Source organism: Myotis nattereri (assembly GCF_964212035.1).
Source record: "Myotis nattereri genome assembly, chromosome: 16".
Lineage (NCBI taxonomy): Eukaryota > Metazoa > Chordata > Mammalia > Chiroptera > Vespertilionidae > Myotis > Myotis nattereri.
Genome location: NC_138091.1, coordinates 19,971,155 through 19,988,304, shown reverse-complemented (window position 1 = coordinate 19,988,304; position 17,150 = coordinate 19,971,155). Strand labels below are relative to the sequence as shown.

Below are 17,150 nucleotides of genomic sequence, written 5' to 3'. Positions count from 1 at the left end.
CGGATCCGGTAGGGAACCCAGGCTTCCCAGGCATTTTTCTGCCCCTTTACTTCCCCTGTCCAATTCAGGGCCCCACATTGCTCTCCCTCCACTTCCCTGTCCTCTGCCCAGAAATGCCCCCCAGGGACTTACCTCAGGTGCTTGAGTTGGCAGGCAGGCTGCCTGAGCCCTTCACAGAGCAGCTTCACGCCAAGGTCACCCAGGTCGTTGTGCCGCAGGTCCAACTCTGTCATGCTGGGGCAGGCACCCAGCATGGAGGCCAGGTCCTTGCAGCAGTTGTATGTGAGGCCACATCTGACCAGCCTGTGGGAGAGATTTGCACATCCTGAGGGCCCTCACCTCAGGGTAACTGGGGTCTGGTTTCCATTTCTAGTGCTGTGGCCCTTTTGGGGTCCTTGGTGATATTCAAGAAAGAAATACACATGTCTGGCTTATAGTAACCTGGGACTATTTTATTTAAACTTTTTTTATTTGTTTTTTTTTGGGGGGGTGAGGTGGGGGAGGATGGGAGCAGGCTGGAAGAGGTATATGGGGGGGGGAAAGGACGACCTATGTAATACTTTCAACAATTAAGATTGAAAAATAAATTTAAAAAATAAAATAAAGGTTACAGAGACTGGCAAAAAAATTATTTTAAAACCTCACCAAGGATATTTTTTCCATTGATATTTAGCGATAGTGCAAGGGAGGAGAGGGAGGAGAGAGAAGGAGAGAAACACCGATGTGAAAGATAAAAGAATTGGTTGCCTCCTACAAGAAGCCCCAGTTGGGGCACCAGGAATTGAAGCTGCAACTGAGGTTCTCACACTTGACTGGGAATCGAACCCGTGACCCTTCAATCTGGGGGTCCATGCTCCAACCACTGAGCCAAATCGGCCAGAGCATGGGAGATTTTCATTTCCTCCTGCAGCCAAGGAGCCACTCGTCAACATTTGTCACTCCTGTGTGATTCTTACCAATGCTTCCTACTCTCCACATCAGCACTGTATGGTTAATTAACCCAACCTTCCAGTTGTGTACGGGGCCTAACTGTTAACTACATCAGCCCTGCCAAATGCCCAGTTAGCTGACTCGGGATGCTTTGGTGGGGTTCAACATGAGGGTTGAACGTGAGGGTTCAATGTGAGGGTATGTATCTGCTCCCAACCCCATTCTCCCATGCTGCCTAGTTCTCACTTTCTCTCTGATTTATGGCCTTAGGGCAACTATCTCCCCTCCTGTGGCTGCCCACCCCTCAAAGTAACGTCAATAATGAGCAATTACAGCGGTAGCCATTGGGTGGAGGGAATAAAGCTTTGTATCTTAGTACCTTTGATTTCATTTCTTTCCTGATGTTTGAGCAAGGGCACTGCATTTTCATTTTGTATGGATCTTAAAAATTATCAAGCTAGTCCTGAGCGGAGGAACAGGTGTTCTTTGGTTAGGGAGGAAAGTCTAGTTTAGAATACACTGAATTTGAGGACCCCCTGGCACATCCTGGAGGAGGCTTTAGTTCTTTTCTCTCTCTCTTTTTAAATTTAATTAAAAATTTTTACATGCTTTTATTGATTTCAGAGAGGAAGGGAAAGGGAGAGAGAGATAGAAACATCAATGATGATAAGAATCATTGATCGGCTGCCTCCTGCACACCCCCTACTAGGGATCAAGCCCGCAACTCGGACATGTGCCCTTGACTGGGAATTGAACCTGGGACCATTCAGTCTGCAGGCCGATATTCTATCCACTGAGCCAAACCAGCTAGAGCTCTCTCTCTCTTTTTTTTAATTAAATCCTTATTGTTGAAAGTATTACATATGTCCTCCACTGACTACTTCTAGCCCAACCCCTCCCCCACCACCACACCCCAGGCCTTCACCACCCTATTTTCTGTGTCCAGGGGTTATCTATATATGCATACAAGTTCATTTTTTGATCTCTTCTCACCGACCCACCCTCCTCCAGCTTCTCTCTGAGATTCTGCAGTTGGGTCTATGCTTCTATGTCTCTGGATTGACTTTGTTCAACAATTTATTTTGTTCATTAGATTCCACATATGCGTGAGATCATGTGATACTTATCTTTCTCTGATTGGCTTATTTCAGTTAGCATAACACTCTTGAGGTCCTTCCAGGCTGTTCCCAAGGGTAACACTCCCTCTTTTTTATAGCTCCATAGTATTCCATAGTGTAAATGTCCCACAGCTTTTTTTTATCCACTCATCTACTGAAGGACACTTGGGCTGTTTCCAGATTTTAGCTATTATAAAATGTGCTGCTATGAACATATGGGTGCATACATTCTTTCTGATTGGTGTTTCTGATTTCTTAGGCTATATTCCTGTACATGGGATTACTGGATCAAATGGCAGTTCCATATTTAATTTTTTGAGGAAACTCCATACCATTTTCCAAAGTGGTTGCACCAATCTGCATTCCCACCAGCAGTGCACAAGGGTTCCTTTTCCTCCACATCTTCACCAGCATTTGTCGTTTGTTGATTTGTTGATGATAGCCATAAAAATTCTCTGTTTTTTCATTTGGGAGTTGTTTTTTGTCTCCCCATTTTGGCTGCCTGTTTGGGTTTGTGACTGTGTATTAGGTAGATCTGCTATGACTCCCAATCTCTAGTATAGGACAATGTCAGGCACTGTTTCTGACTGGCCCTGAGTGTCCTCTTTGGGGCTATCAGCAACCCAGAGCTTGTGGCTCAGTCTTCTGGGGCCGGTGCCTTTGGAAAGGAACAAGATGTGCACCAGGGTCTGCTTTTCCTAGCCCTGGACCCAGAAGGAGATAAGGCAAAGACTCAAAGCCTCCAAAGATCATCCTCTGCCTGCAGTCTGATTGTTATCAGCCTTGATTAGTCTCAGGGTATTGACCACAGGGTGGGGCGAGAGGTCTTCCAAAAGGGTGTGGCAACTGCCTTTCCCCCAGGCAAATACCACTTGAATAGCAAAGGTCCTTGAAGAAAGATGTCCTCCACAGTGTGAGGGAATGACCAAGCACAGGAAACCAGGGTGGTTGCCCTCCAAGCTCCAATCCCAGAGCCCCCAACCCTGTACGCTCCTCACACAGCTCCAGTCCACTCTGCCCTCCTTCTACTGGAGCCCAAGATCAGTGTCTTCACACATAATTTTGTGCATTGGCCCTTTAAGAGGGTGCCTGCATTTCCAGTTGTCTCTTGCTGGCAGACAGCAACCCTGATGCTTTCCACAGCCAGATGTTATGTGGGCACTGTTCTCAGTTCTGGTGCCCTGGCCTGGGGAGCCCAGCTTGGGGTTTAGACTACAGAGTTATCAGTGGGACCCACACACAGCTGAGATATCCCTCCGGACCTTCAGCTGCTGTCTGTGGGAGCCTGTCTACCTCTTTCACATCTCTGTACTTCCTACTAGTCTCTCTACATCTCCACTTTCTGTCCTTGGTTATCAGGGTCCTCTCTAGCTAGTCTACAGTAGATTTTTCAGGGTGGTTTTACTATATTTTAGTTGTACTTCCAGTTTTGTTCTTGGAGCTTGTTAGTGTAGCTTCCATTTACTCCGCCACTGTTTTTTAAAAAAATATATTTTTATTGATTTCAGAGAGGAAGAGAGAGGGATAGAGAGATAGAAACATCAATGATGAGAGAGAATCATTGATCGGCTGCCTCCTGCATGCCCCCCACTAGGGATCAAGCCCGCAACCTAGGCATGTGCCCTTGGCCAGAATCGAAGCTGGGACCCTTCAGTTCACAGGCTGACGCTCTATCCACTGAGCCAAACCGGCTAGGGCTCCACTGCCATTTTTAGTCTCCCTTCCTTTCTCTTTTTCACTACCAAAATCTTTGAAAAAAGTGTTTGTATTTGTAATCTCATTTTCACCTCTGTCTTCATCTTTAATTCATTCCAATTTGGATTCTGGCTTCATCACCTCACAAAATTGTTCCTGCTATGGACATCTATGACTTCCCTATCACAAATCCAATGGACAACTTTCAGTCCTTATTTTACTTGACCTCCCAGTAGCAATGGATCCTGAGGACCACACACTCCTTGAAACCCTCTGTTCCTCTAAGTAACATGACACCACACTGTCCTGGTGTTCCACCCACCTCCCTGGATGCTCTTCCTCGGGCATCTTTGTTGACTTCTCTTGGCCATTAAAATTGGGAAGGGTGGGTTTCCCAAGGCTTGACATGCAAACTTTTCTTTGCATATAAATTTTAGGACCAGATTGATCATTTATGCAAAAAAAGGAAGCAATGATTTTGATAAGGATTGAGTTGAATCTATAGACCCAGTTTGAAAAGCATTGCTTCTTAACAGTATTAAGTCTGCCAGTCCATGAACATGGAAAGTCTTAACATTTATTTAAGTTTTATTTAAACTCTTCAACTATGTTTTATAGTTTCCAGTATACAAGTCTGCTCTTCTTTTGTTAAAATTATTCCTAAATATTCCATTATTTTTGATACTATTGTAAATGCAGTTGTTTTATTAATTACATTTTAGATTGTTTATTGCTAATATGTAGAAATACAATTGATGTTTATATATTGACCTTTTATCCTGAAAACTTGCTAGTTTATTAGTTCTAATAGCTATTTTTGTGTTTGCTTTCCTTAGGACTTTTACATATAATCATGAAAGCCGCAAATAGAGATAGTTTTATTTTTTCCTTTATAATATGGAAGACTTTTATTTCATTTTCTTACCTAATTTCTCTGGTGAGAACTTCTAGTGTAAAGTTAAAGGCATGGAAAGAGTGGAGAGGTTTGTCTGTTCTTGATGTTAGAGGAAAACATGCAGTCTTTCTGCATTAAGTGTAATGTTAGCTGTGGGTTTTTCATAGGTGGTCTTTATCAAGTTGAGAAAGTTTCCTTCTACTCCTAGTTAATTGAGTGTTGTTAATGTGACAAGGGGTTAGGTTTTGTCAACTGCTTTTTCTGTCTATTGAGATGATCATGTAGTTTTTATGCTTTATTCTGTTAACATGATGTATTGCATGGATTGATTTTCCTGGGTTAAACCAACGTGTGTTCCTGGGGTAAGTCCCACTTGGTCATGCTCTATAATCTTTTTATATTCTTTTAGTATTTTGTTAAGAATTTTTGTGTTTTGAGGAACCAAGATGGTGGCGTAAGGTACAGACCTGTGCGTGCTGCCTCCCACAACAACATTGAAACTACCAACTATAAGACAAACAGCTATCATTCAGAACCATGGGAAAGCTGGCCCAGTGGAAGCTCTACAACTGGAAGGAAAGAAAGAAGAGCATTGAGACTGAGTAGGATGTACAGAGGCGCCAAGAACAGATCTACGGAGTCATGTGCGCCAGGCGGGCTGCAACTGGGTGCACGGTTTTTTTCAATAGGAAGGGGTTACAAACTCTCGAATCCACTGAGCTCGTTTGGGGCGGGATTCTGAGGTTCCAGACCCCTATGGGGAGAGGCGGGACGGCCTTGCAGTGGGTCGGAGAGTGAGGGTGGCTTTCTTGCGGAGCTGCTTGCCGGCACTCGGGGACGCAGAGACGCAGGAGTTGCGGAGAGGCGAGGAGTCTCGGAGACACCATTGCTCTTTGCTCCACCCTGGTGATTCCCGGAGGCCCCGCCCTACTCAATTTACATCCCCGCCCAAGCTGTGCCAGTGGCACAAAAGAAACCACCTGCACTTTTGCAGCCTAACCCAACAAACTGCTTATTTCAACTCCTCGCATACATAAGGGACACACTCAAGAAGCAGAATCAGGTTCGGAGGAAGCCGGAGCCGGACCCGGCTGGGCCAACGACATGGAACCGCTGTACCAGCAAATGCACAAACAGGTCCACCAGATCCAGTCTCACATGGGACGCTGGGAGACGGCAGACAAGCAGTCTGTGCACTTAGTAGAAAATGAAATCCAAGCAAGCATACCAGATATTCAGCCACCAAGAACGCCTGGAGATTTTGTCCAGCAAGGAGTCGCCCAACAAAAGACAGAATGTCAAACTTCGTGTTGACCACTTAAAGTATGATGTCCAGCACCTGCAGACTGCTCTCAGAAACTTCCAGCATCGGCGATACGCAAGGGAGCAGCAGGAGAGACATAGAGAGGAGCTTCTGACTTGTACCTTCACCCCCAATGTGGGATGCGGCACCCCCTGCGAGGCTGCGACTGCCCCTATGAGGCTGAGACGGCCCCTTTGAGGCTGAAACGAACCCTGTGAGGATGAGATGGCCCCTGCGAGGCTTCGACGGCCCCTGGGAAGCCGAGAAAAATACCACATGATCTCACTCATTTATGGATAATAAAGACCATTATAAACTGATGAACAAAAATAGATACAGAGGCAGAGCAGCATTGAACAGACTGTCAAACTACAGTGGGAAGCCTGGGGGGGAGGGAGTAAGAGATCAACCGAAGGACTTGTATGCATGCATATAAGAATAACCAATGAACACAAGACACTGGGGGGTAGGGGAGGCTGGGGGAATGTCAAGGGGGTGGGGGGGAAGGAGACATATGTAATACTCTTTGTAATACTTTAATAAAACAAAATTTTTTAAAAAGCAGTGGTTTGTGGGAAAAAAAGAATTTTTGTGTTTTTATGCATAAGGCATATTGATCTTTAGGTTTTTTTTATATCTTATAATGACTTTGCTTGTCTTCATCGGATTTTGATATCAGGGTAATGCTGTCATCATAGAGTGAGTTGCCAAATATTCCCACTCCTCCTCCTCCTCCGCCTCCCCCTCCTCCTCCTCCTTCTTCTTCTTCTTTTTTGCAGAGTTTCAGAATGTTGGTATTAATTCTCTTTTAAAGATTTTGTAGAATTAATCACTGAAGCCATCTGGCCTGGGTTTCCATTATAGGAAGGTTTTTTAAAAAAAAATATTTTATTGATTCTTTGCAGAGAAGAAGGGAGAGGGATAGAGAGTTAGAAACATCAATGAGAGTGATCGATCAGCTGCCTCCTGCATGGCCCCCACTGGGGATGTGCCCGCAACCAAGGTACATGCCCTTGACCGGAATCGAACCTGGGACCCTTCAGTCCACAGGCCGATGCTCTATCCACTGAGCCAAACCGGTTTGGCTGTGGGAAGGTTTTGTTTACTAAATTAATCTCTTTACTTGTTAAAGGTTTATTTAAATTTCCAAATCTTTTTTTTTGTTTTGTTTCTGAAAACAAGTTTTATTTAAATAAGGGTTTAAATACATAACATAACATTAAAACTGAAGGAGGGAAAAAAGAACACCCCCAAAATCATTTTTGTTTCTTTACTTCACATGGCATTGGGCAGCTGTTGCTAGGAAGTTGCAAGCTCTGCAGCTAGCTACATGACTGACACTTCAGTTTGAAATTTGTTCCCTTGTCAAAAGTTTAACTCTGATAAGAAGGTTGGCCTCAAATTATGGTGTTTGGACAATTAGCTAGGATCTGTCTGGTCCAAAAGACCTTGGTGGCAAGCCACAAGTCCTTACACCTCACTGGAGGGAAGGTGGCAGGCTGCTTGCTCTAAGCTCCATTGCTTGGTCAGGTGTAGATCTGTGGTTACGGAAGGCTCCCTCTAGTGGTACACATGCCGCTGCTGCCTTACCCCTCTCCTCCCAGCTTCACCGAAGGCTGCTCAGGCAGTGACATTCTCTGAGGGCAGGGAACTCTGTGAGGAGCTTTGGCCAGACATGGGCTTGGCTGAAACATCATGGTCTTGCTCTGTTTCAGGCTGGACACTGCCAGGCGCCTACTGCTTGACCTCTGTTTAAATGAGGAACTTCAAGATAGACAGCATGGCTCTTCTCAGTTTATTGCATGAAGGAGTTACACCAGTCCAAGTGAAAAGCAGACCCCAAATGGTTACATTATACAAGCTGTGAGGTTTTTAAACTTGTGACAAGGGACAGGAGGGAAATTCTACTCATTGCAAAGAAATCCTCACTTAAGCTTCTGTGAGCCAAAAGCACTTAAAACCCATGAGCCTTCAGCTGGTCGTCCTTAGCCAGTCCAATCTCGACGAGGAACTGGCATATGTTCTTGCGCTGGTCACCCTGCAGCTGAATTACTTCTCCATATTCTGGATGCTCAATTACAGTACCATTGCAGGCAAATTTCTTCTTAAAGCCCTTCACTAGTTTGTTTTTATCGTAATCATCAGCGATCCCTTGGACAGTAGTAAGGGTCTTCCTGCCATTTCTCTGTTGAATTCTTATATGGATATAATCCTCAGTGCCAGCGGGAAGCAGGTCATCACCCTTACTTGCATCAGCAAAGGGGTCGAAAGAGTGGAGGTTCTGGATAGCGGACATACGATACGATTCCTTTTCCTCGGTGGAAATGGCCTGTGGAAGGCTGCGGCGGGAGAAGGCGGGCAGGGGGACGGAGCGTCGGAAAGCGAGGGGGGCTCAAGGGGGAGCTTGCTGAGTCCTCCGCGGCGGCTCAGTCACTGGGGCCTCCAAATCTTTTTGAGACAGAAGTTTGTATCTGTGTTTTTGTAGAAAATGATCCATTTAGGGTATTTAATTTGTTGGCTTACAATATCTATAATAATAAAAGTAATATGCAAATCGACCGAACGACCAAATAGCAGAATGACTGTTTGGACGACCTTCATGCACTGGCACCAGGACAGCCAAGGCGGGTGTGATGAGATTGGTCAGGGGGCCCTGCCATTGACCCATGATCCCCCCGCAGAGGGAGGCCCAGGCCACCAGCTGGCGGGCGATTGATCAGGGGATGGGGGAATCAGCGATTGCCCCAAAGAGGGATGCCCAGGTCACCCTCTGTGTGGTGACCAATCGTGGAGCCCTGGCTGGGTGGGCGTGGCCTCCCTCTGTTGGGTGATCGATCTGGGGGTGTGGCCTCCCTCTGAGGGTTCCCCACGGTCGATTGCCCCGCAGAGGGAGGCCTAGGCCAGCCAAGTGATCACACCCCACACCTGTCCCCCTCAGAGGGAGGCCACTGGTGGTGGGGGGACAACAGAGCCACACAGATGGCAAGCAGCAGCAGCGGTGGGTGAGGGGAGAAGGAAAGCCCTGATAGGCCCTGATTGCCGGCCAGGCCTAGGGACCCTACCCAAGGTGTCCTGGATTGCGAGAGGGCACAGGCTAGGCTGAGGGACACTCCCCCTCCTCCCATGTACGATTTTGTGCAACAGGCCTCTAGTCTATATAATAAAAGCCCAGCGACCATTACAGCTGAACGACCAGTCGCTATGATGTGCCGGCCACGGGGCGGCCACCAGCACCGCTGCCAGCCCGAGGGCTCTGGGGCCAGTGGCAGGGCTGCTGCCAAGGCGCCAGTAAGGAAGAATGTGAAGGTGGCCACCGTGAGGGTGCAGCTTGAGATGAAGGCTCTGTGGGATGAATTCAATCAGCTGGGCACTGAGATGACTGTCACCAGGGTTGGCAGGTCAGGGTGCCCCTCTCCTCCGCACTGCAACCATACCCACATGGCACCAGTCTCGGGCAGCGGGCTTTGGCCTGATCCATGCGAGGGAGACTGAGAAGTGGGGTGGGGGGCATGGCCGGGCCACCTGCAGGTCTCTGTTGGCAGGGGCCAGCTCCTTTGCTCTCTGAGTCCTGGCTCTAGTGACAGCTGCCTGGTGCACCAGGCCAGAGGGTACTGCTCTGGAGGCCAGGAAGGCGGCGGAGAGAAACCGTGTGGACCTGCTGCCTGACCAGCAGCCTAGGACCTGGCACTGACAGAAATGGACCTGCTCAGAGCACATCAAGCTTGGGGTGAAGGCAGCCGCTTGTGAGGGGCCTTGCCACCAGCCAGTTCCAGGTGGGTCCCACCTCAAAGGAAATTTGGTCTTTGGTTCCTTAGTTCAGTCTATCCTGGTTACAGAGGAGCAGCTGGGCACATTTTAGGGGAGAATTAAGACTCTAAAACAGTGTGTTCTGTTCTGTGGAGATTGCTACCCAGTTGTCTTAGGCCTAAATTCTGAGTGATTGTGGGGCCTGGCTCTACCACTGGGGCCTGCATCTTCCAATTGGCCTGTATTTGTTGCAAGGGCCCAAAGAGAAGAAGGGGAACAAGTTTTTCGATGCAATGGATGTGACCAACAGACAAAGGCGAGTGCCGGGCTGTGTCTAATGTACACAGAGACACCAGCTCTGAGTCAGCCTGGCCAAAGGGAGCTCAGGGCCTGTTTGCAGAGCCTTCTGGTGGTTTCTGTTTCCTTGCTGAGGCCGTCCTCCCTCGGAAGCCTGGGGCCCATGCACAGCTCCAGCTTAGTGGGCCTTCTCCAGTCCCTTCCCTCTGGCCGGCCCTGTCCCCTATTGCCCCCCAAATCGAGAGGGGCCAGCTGGCCAACTGCCCGTGGTCCCTCCCCCCCCCCCCCGCCCCCACCGGTCCAGCCCAAATGCCCAATCAGGGCTAGCCGGCTGGGCCCCACCCATGCCTCTAGCGCAGCCATGGGCAAACTATGGCCTTTGGGCCACAACTGGCCATTTGAAATGAATAAAACTAAAAAAAAAAAAAAAGACCGTACCCTTTTATGTAATGATGCTTACTTTGAATTTATATTAGTTCACACAAACACTCCATCCAAGCTTTTGTTCCGGCCCTCCGGTCCAGTTTAAGAACCCATTGTGGCCCTCGAGTCAAAAAGTTTGCCCACCCCTGCGTCATAATATTCCCTTAAAGTTCTTTAAAATTTTTTTCTCTGAGTTCAATTGGATGATCTCTCTGTCATTCCTGAATTTTGTAATTTGAATTGTCTAATTTATCCTAGTCAGTCTAGCTAAAAGTCTGTCAATTTTGTTGATCTTTGCACAGCTCTATTATTTGGTGTCATTATTTTCTGTATTGTTTTTGTATTCTCTTTTTTATTGATCCCCAATCAAGTTTATATTACTTTCACTCTTCTGCTTGCATTTTGTTATATTTCCTCATTTTATTGATGTTTCTTTTTTTATTCTTAAAATGAAGCTTTAAGTTATTGATTTGAGCTTCTCCTCTTCCTCCTCCTCCTCTTCCTCCTCCATCTTCTCTTTCTTTTCTCCTTTTGGCCCTTTCATTTTTTTTAATAGACTATTTCTTACTTATTTATTTATTTTTATTTTCTATTCTTTATTTTATTTTATTTTTTTCAAGAAAAATTATTTTAAATATAATAATGTTACATGCAATAAATATTAATATTTCAAGAGAAAAGATTTTAAATATGCTACTACCAAAACTGTACTGACATAGTATAATATCACAAAAGTTGTAGGAAATATTAAAGATCTGCAAATAACAGGATTACTTCTCTTATATTCTAAAATAATATTTTTTTCCTCTGGCTCTATCTTTTTCATCAGTTTATGTTGTTCATTATATTCCACAAATGAGTGAGATCAGTGATATTTATCTTTCTCCAAATGGCTTATTTCACTTAGCATAATGCTCTCCAGGTCCATCCATGTTGTTGCAAATGGTAAGAATTCCTTCTTTTTTTTACAGCAGCATAGTATTCCATCATGTAGATGTACCACCATTTTCTAATCCATTCATCTACTGATGGGCACTTAGGCTGTTTCCAGATCTTAGCTATGGTGAATTGTGCTGCTATGAACATAGGGGTGAGTATATCCTTTCTGATTGGTGTTTCTGATTTCTTGGGATATATTACTAGAAGTGGGATCACTGGGTCAAATGGGAGTTCCATTTTTAACTTTTTGAAGAAACTCCATACTGTTTTCCACAGTGGCTACACCAGTCTGCATTCTCACCAGCAGTGCACCAGTGTTCCTTTTTCTTCGCATCCTCGCCAGCACTTGTGGTTTGTTGATTTGTTGATGATAGCCAGTCTGACAGGTGTGAGATGGTACCTCATTGTCATTTTTATTTGCATCTCTCAGATGGTTAGTGACTTTGAGCATGTTTTCATATGTCTCTTGGCTTTCTGAATGTCCTCTTTTGAAAAGTGTCTATTTAGGTCCTTGGCCCATTTTTTGATGGATTGCTTATCTTCCTTTTGTTAAGTTGTATGAGTTCCCTGTAAATGTTGGAGATTAAACCCTTATTGGAGATATCATTGGCAAATATGTTCCCCATGCAGTGGGCTTTCTTGTTGTTTTGTTGCTGGTTTCCTTTGCTCTGCAGGAGCTTTTTATTTTGATGTAGTCTTGTTTGTTTATTTTCTCCTGAGCTTCCATTGCCCTAGGAGCTGTATCAGTAAAGATACTTCTATGAGATATGTCTGATATTTTGCTGCCTATGGATTCTTCTAAGATTTTTATGGTTTCCCAAATTACATGTAAGTCTTTTATCCATTTTGAGTTTATTTTTGTGTATGGTGTAAGTTGGTGGTCTAGTTCCTTTTTTTTGCATGTATCTGTCCAATTTTTCCAAAACCATTTATTGAAGAGACTGTCTTGACTCCATTGTATGCTCTTGCCTCCTTTGTCAAATATTAATTGAGCCTAATGGCTTTGGTCAATATCTAGATTTTCTGTTCGGTTTCATTGGTCTATATGTCTGTTCTTGTGCCAGTACCAGGCAGTTTTGAGAACAGTGGCTTTGTTATATAGCTTGAGATCTGGTATTGTGATCCCTCCAACTTTGTTCTTCTTTCTCAGGATTGCTGTGGCTATTCGGGGTCTTCTTTTTGTATTCCATATGAAATTTTGGAGGGTTTGTTCTAAGTCTGTGAAATATTCCATTGGTATCTTAATGGAGATTGCATTAAATCTATAGATTGCTTTGGGTAGTGTGGACATTTTAATGACATTGATTCTACCAATCTATGAACATGGTATATTCTTCTATTTGTTTATGTCTTTATCTCTTTTTTCAACGTCTGGTAATTTTCTGAGTATAGGCCTTTTATCTCGTTAGTTAAGTTTATTCCTAGGAATCTTAATTTTTTTGGTGCAATGATAAATGGGATTGTTTTTTTCAGTTTTTCTTTCTGTGAGTTCATTATTGGTGTATTAAAAAGCCATAGATTTCTGGGTGTTAATTTTGTATCCTACTACATTGCCAAATTCATTTATTAAGTCTGGTAGTTCTTTAAAAATATATATTTTTATTGATTTCAGAGAGGAAGAGAGAGGGAGAGAGAGATAGAAACATCATTGTTGAGAGAGAATAAGTGATCAGCTGTCTCCTGAATGCCCTCTACTCGCGGCGAGCCCACAACCCAGGCATGTGCCTTTGACCAGAATTGAACCTGAGACTCTTCAGTCTGCAGGCTGATCCTCTATCCATTGAGCTAAACCAGCTAGGGCAAGTCTAGTAGTTTTTTGATGGAGTCTTTGGGGTTTTCTATGTACAATATCATGTCATCTGTGAATAATGACAGTTTTACTTCTTGTCCAATTTGGATTCCTTTTATTATTTCTTCTTGTCTGATTGCTATGGCTAGCACTTCCAGTACTAGGTCAAACAGGAGTGGTGAATGTGGGCATCCCTGTCTTGTTCCTGTTCTTAGGGGAAATGGTTTTAGTTTTTGCCCTTTGAGTATGATGTTGGCTGTAGATTTGTCATATATGGCCTTTATTGTGTTGAGATATGTTCCCTCTATTCCCACTTTGCTAAGAGTTTTTATCAAACATGGGTGTTGGATTTTGTTGAATGCCTTTTCTGTGTCTATTGATAGGATCATGTGATTTTTGTCTTTCAGTCTGTTTATGTGAGGTTTCACGTTTACTGATTTGCAAATATTATACAAGCCTTGCATCCCTGGAATAATCCCACTTGATCATGGTGTATGATCTTTTTAATATATTGCTAGCCTAGGAGCATGTCCATGCAGCATCCACTTACTCTGCAGCCATTTTTAATCCCCTAGACCAGTGGTGGACAAACTGTGGCCCCTTGAGTGTGGCTTTTCCACAAAATACCAGGTGTGGGCGTGCACTTACAGTGCGATTGAAACTTTGTGGCCACATTCAAGGGGCCAAAGAGCTGTATGTGGCTCGCGAGCCGCAGTTTGCCGACCACTGCTCTAGACTATTTCTCTTTTATAGAATAGTTTTAGTTTTTCAGCAAAAGTGGCACCCTCTCCCACCTTCTCTTTGAGGTTCTGCAATCTGTTCTGTGTTTCTATGTCTCTGGAACTTTTTGGAGAGTTCTTATATACCTCTGCCCCCACACACACAGCCACCTTGTTATCAACATCTGGCAGGAGAGTAGTAAATTTGTTGGAATCAATGAACCTACATTGACACATCATAATCACCCAAAGTCCATAGGTTACACTTTGGCTCACTTTTGGTGCTTTACTTTCTATGGTTTTTTGAAATATAAAATGACATGTATCCACCATTATAGTGTCATATAGAGAAGTCACTCTGCTCTGCCAATTTATCCTTACCTCCCTAAAACCCCTGGCAATCACAGATCTTTTTACTGTCTTCATATTTTTGTCCTTTTAAAAATTTCACACTGTTGGGATCATATAGTATATAGCTTTTCAGAATGTCCTTTATTCAACTAGTAATATGCAGTTAAGGTTCTCCCGTTCTTCTTATAGCTTTAGGGCTCATTTTTTTTCACATACTGAATAATATTTCATTGTATAGATATACCATCATTTCTTTATCTGCTCACCTACTAAAGGACAACTTAGTTGCTTTCAAGTTTGGGCAATTACAAATAAAACTGACATAAACACTGTTGTGCAGATTTTTGTGTGGATATAGGTTTTCAACTCATTTGAGTAAATACCAAGGAGCACGATTGCTGGATCATCTGGTAAGGGTGTGTTTAGTTCACTAGGATTCTGCAAAATGACCATATTACTTTGCATTCCCACTAGCAATGTCTGAGGGTTCCTTTTGCTCCACAACCTTGTGAGCATTTGGTGGTGTCAGTGTTCTAGGTTTGGCAGTTCTAATGGGAGAGTAGTTGTAGCCCTTGTTTCTAAAATCTAGGCATTGATAATATACATTTCCCTGTAAGCACTGATTTAGTTGCATCAAATACGTTTTGTTTTTGTTTTCATTCATCTCAAAGCATTTTAAATTTCCCTTGTGATTTCTTCTTTGACCCATTGTTTATTTAGGAGTCTGTTGTTTCATTTCTGTGTATGTGTAAATTTCCTAAATTTCCCTTTATTATTGAGTTCCAGTTTCATGTATTTATGTTCAGGTAATATAATTTGCATGGTTTCAATTCTCTTAAATTTGTTGAGATTTGTCTTATGGGGCATCTTATTTTTGCACGGAAGTTAATTTGATACCTGCTTGACATCTCCCATTGGATATCTCAAAAAAACTTGAAGATTTTGCACAAAATCACACTCTTGATATTCCATCCCCCATTCACTCCTCTTCCAGTATTTCCATCTCAGTGAAGGTGCCACTATCCCATGCATATCTCTGGCCTGAACCCAAGATCATCTTCTATATCTCCAACTCCCTTTCCCCATAATTCTAATCTATTGGATTTTACTTTCTTTTTAGATCTCTTAAATCCATTCACTTTTTTCAATTTCCACGGCTGACACCATAGTCCAAGATACAACTATTTCTTGCAGAAACTTTCCTTAGTGCAACCTCTCACCATCTTTATTGGAAAACTGAAACTTTCCTATGAACTGGTTTCCCAATCTCTACCATTGCTATCCTCCGCTCTCAGTTTTATATGGCAGTCTGTTTCTACTTTGTAAATGTACTGATTTTATCAACCTTTTGATTATAATCACATTGCATTAGAAAAAACAACCCCAAACTCCAACCAGGCCTTCCTTGTATAGACAGTCTTACTTCATGACCTCTGAAGCCTCCTGTGCCTCCTTTGCTCTCCATCCTCCAGCCTCACTTGTCTGCTTTCATTCCCATGACAGCCCATCCTCCCTCCTGCTACAGGGCCTTTGACCTTTCTGCCCTCCTGCTTCACCTAGGTAAACCCTCTGTATTCTTCCCATGTCCTCCAATATTCACTTTATAAGGTAGTTTTCCACTGCAGGCCCTTATCCGGGCCTGCAATGACACATTTGTTTGTGTGGTTAATGTCAGTCACTTGCAAACTCTGTGAAAACAGAATCCTGTCTGTGTTTGCTTACTGCAATAGCCATGGTCAGAAAAGGGCTCAATGAATATTTGTTGGATACAAGGATTTTTCAGGATGATCACTTAGTAATTTTATAATGTCTAATCACGGGGATGGACATCTGGAACTAATATAATATTGTATGTCAACTGTAATTGAAAAATAAAAAATGTTAAAAACATAAACAAAAACAAAAACCACACACTCATCCTAGACACAACTTCTACCTTGGGTCTCCTGTCCATCTCTGTTTCAGATCAGAACCCAGGCCAGACTCACCTCAAGGTTGGCAGGCGGCAGTGAGGGCTTTCCAGGGCGTCACAAAGACTCTGTACTGCAGAGCAGCTCAGAGAGTTCCCACTCAGGTCCAGCTCCCGCAGGCTTCTAGGGACTTTGAGAATAGAGAAGAACATCTTCCACCAGGAATCTGTAAATGGGCCCCAGTTGTACCTGAGGGAGAGAGAGGGACAGAGGAGATGTGACCGGTGTGTGGGGGGTCTTATGTGCACACTGTGCTCAACACCATGGGGTTTGGCCCCTCTGAGTGCCAGGCTGCCATGGGCAGGGCTATTGCCAGGGGTCATCAGTCTCTGGAACTGCCCCTCTGTTCCCACCACCCTGGGCTAATTGCCCCTCTTCCGTGTGGTTTCTCACGGTGCAGCCATTCTACACTGTAGTGCTCCTTTGGTGGGCCTGTTTCTGCCTCAATCTGGGAATTTCTTGTGGGCTGGGGCAGATGTTCATTTTTTTTTATCTTTAGTGTCCAGCATAGGGCCTGACAAAGACCTTGGGGATGCAGACAGTCTTCCTCTCATCAACGCAGACATGCCTTTCTTCCTTTGGCACAGATTTTGTAAAGTCCCAGTTTCCAGAAAGGAAAGGAAGAGTTGGGAGGTGGGAACAGAACCTGGGAGAGGTGGTTTAAAGGTAGTTTTTTGATGGGATTGTTGATTATGACTATATACACTGTTGTCCAGATTTTCTTGTGTGGGAGCACATCCCCTTCCCAGGATAGCAAGACCGTAGAGAGGTTCGCCAGGAGAGAGATGGCAAAAGGGAATGTTCTAGGAGAGAACACTTGCAGAATGTGGGAGAGGAGGATGGGCTTTGTTTGAAAGTCATAGGAGAGACTGCCTTGTATAATTTCCACCAATTTAAATTCTACATGTCACACACTATTTAAGTGATTTCATCTACTCCCAAATAAAATAGATAAAATAGATTTTATCTATTTC

The 17,150-nt window shown here is 44.1% G+C and overlaps 2 protein-coding genes across 2 annotated transcripts in view; both read right to left on the bottom strand.

Annotated features, from left to right (window-relative positions):
- Positions 1-17,150, bottom strand: part of LOC308531821 (NACHT, LRR and PYD domains-containing protein 1-like) — a gene marked incomplete at both ends in the record, with an annotated part of 90,933 nt that overhangs the window by 32,234 nt on the left and 41,549 nt on the right. The window contains 2 exons of the mRNA XM_081108928.1: positions 133-303; positions 16,195-16,365. Of these exons, the coding sequence (XP_080965054.1) occupies positions 133-303; positions 16,195-16,365 (342 nt within the window). The remainder of the gene's footprint in view (positions 1-132; positions 304-16,194; positions 16,366-17,150) is intronic.
- LOC308531925 (eukaryotic translation initiation factor 1-like) lies at positions 7,896-8,237 on the bottom strand (the record flags this gene model as incomplete). The annotated part of the gene is made up of 1 exon (XM_081109018.1): positions 7,896-8,237. The coding sequence occupies one exon, from the start codon at positions 8,235-8,237 to the stop codon at positions 7,896-7,898; it is 342 nt and encodes a 113-aa protein (XP_080965144.1).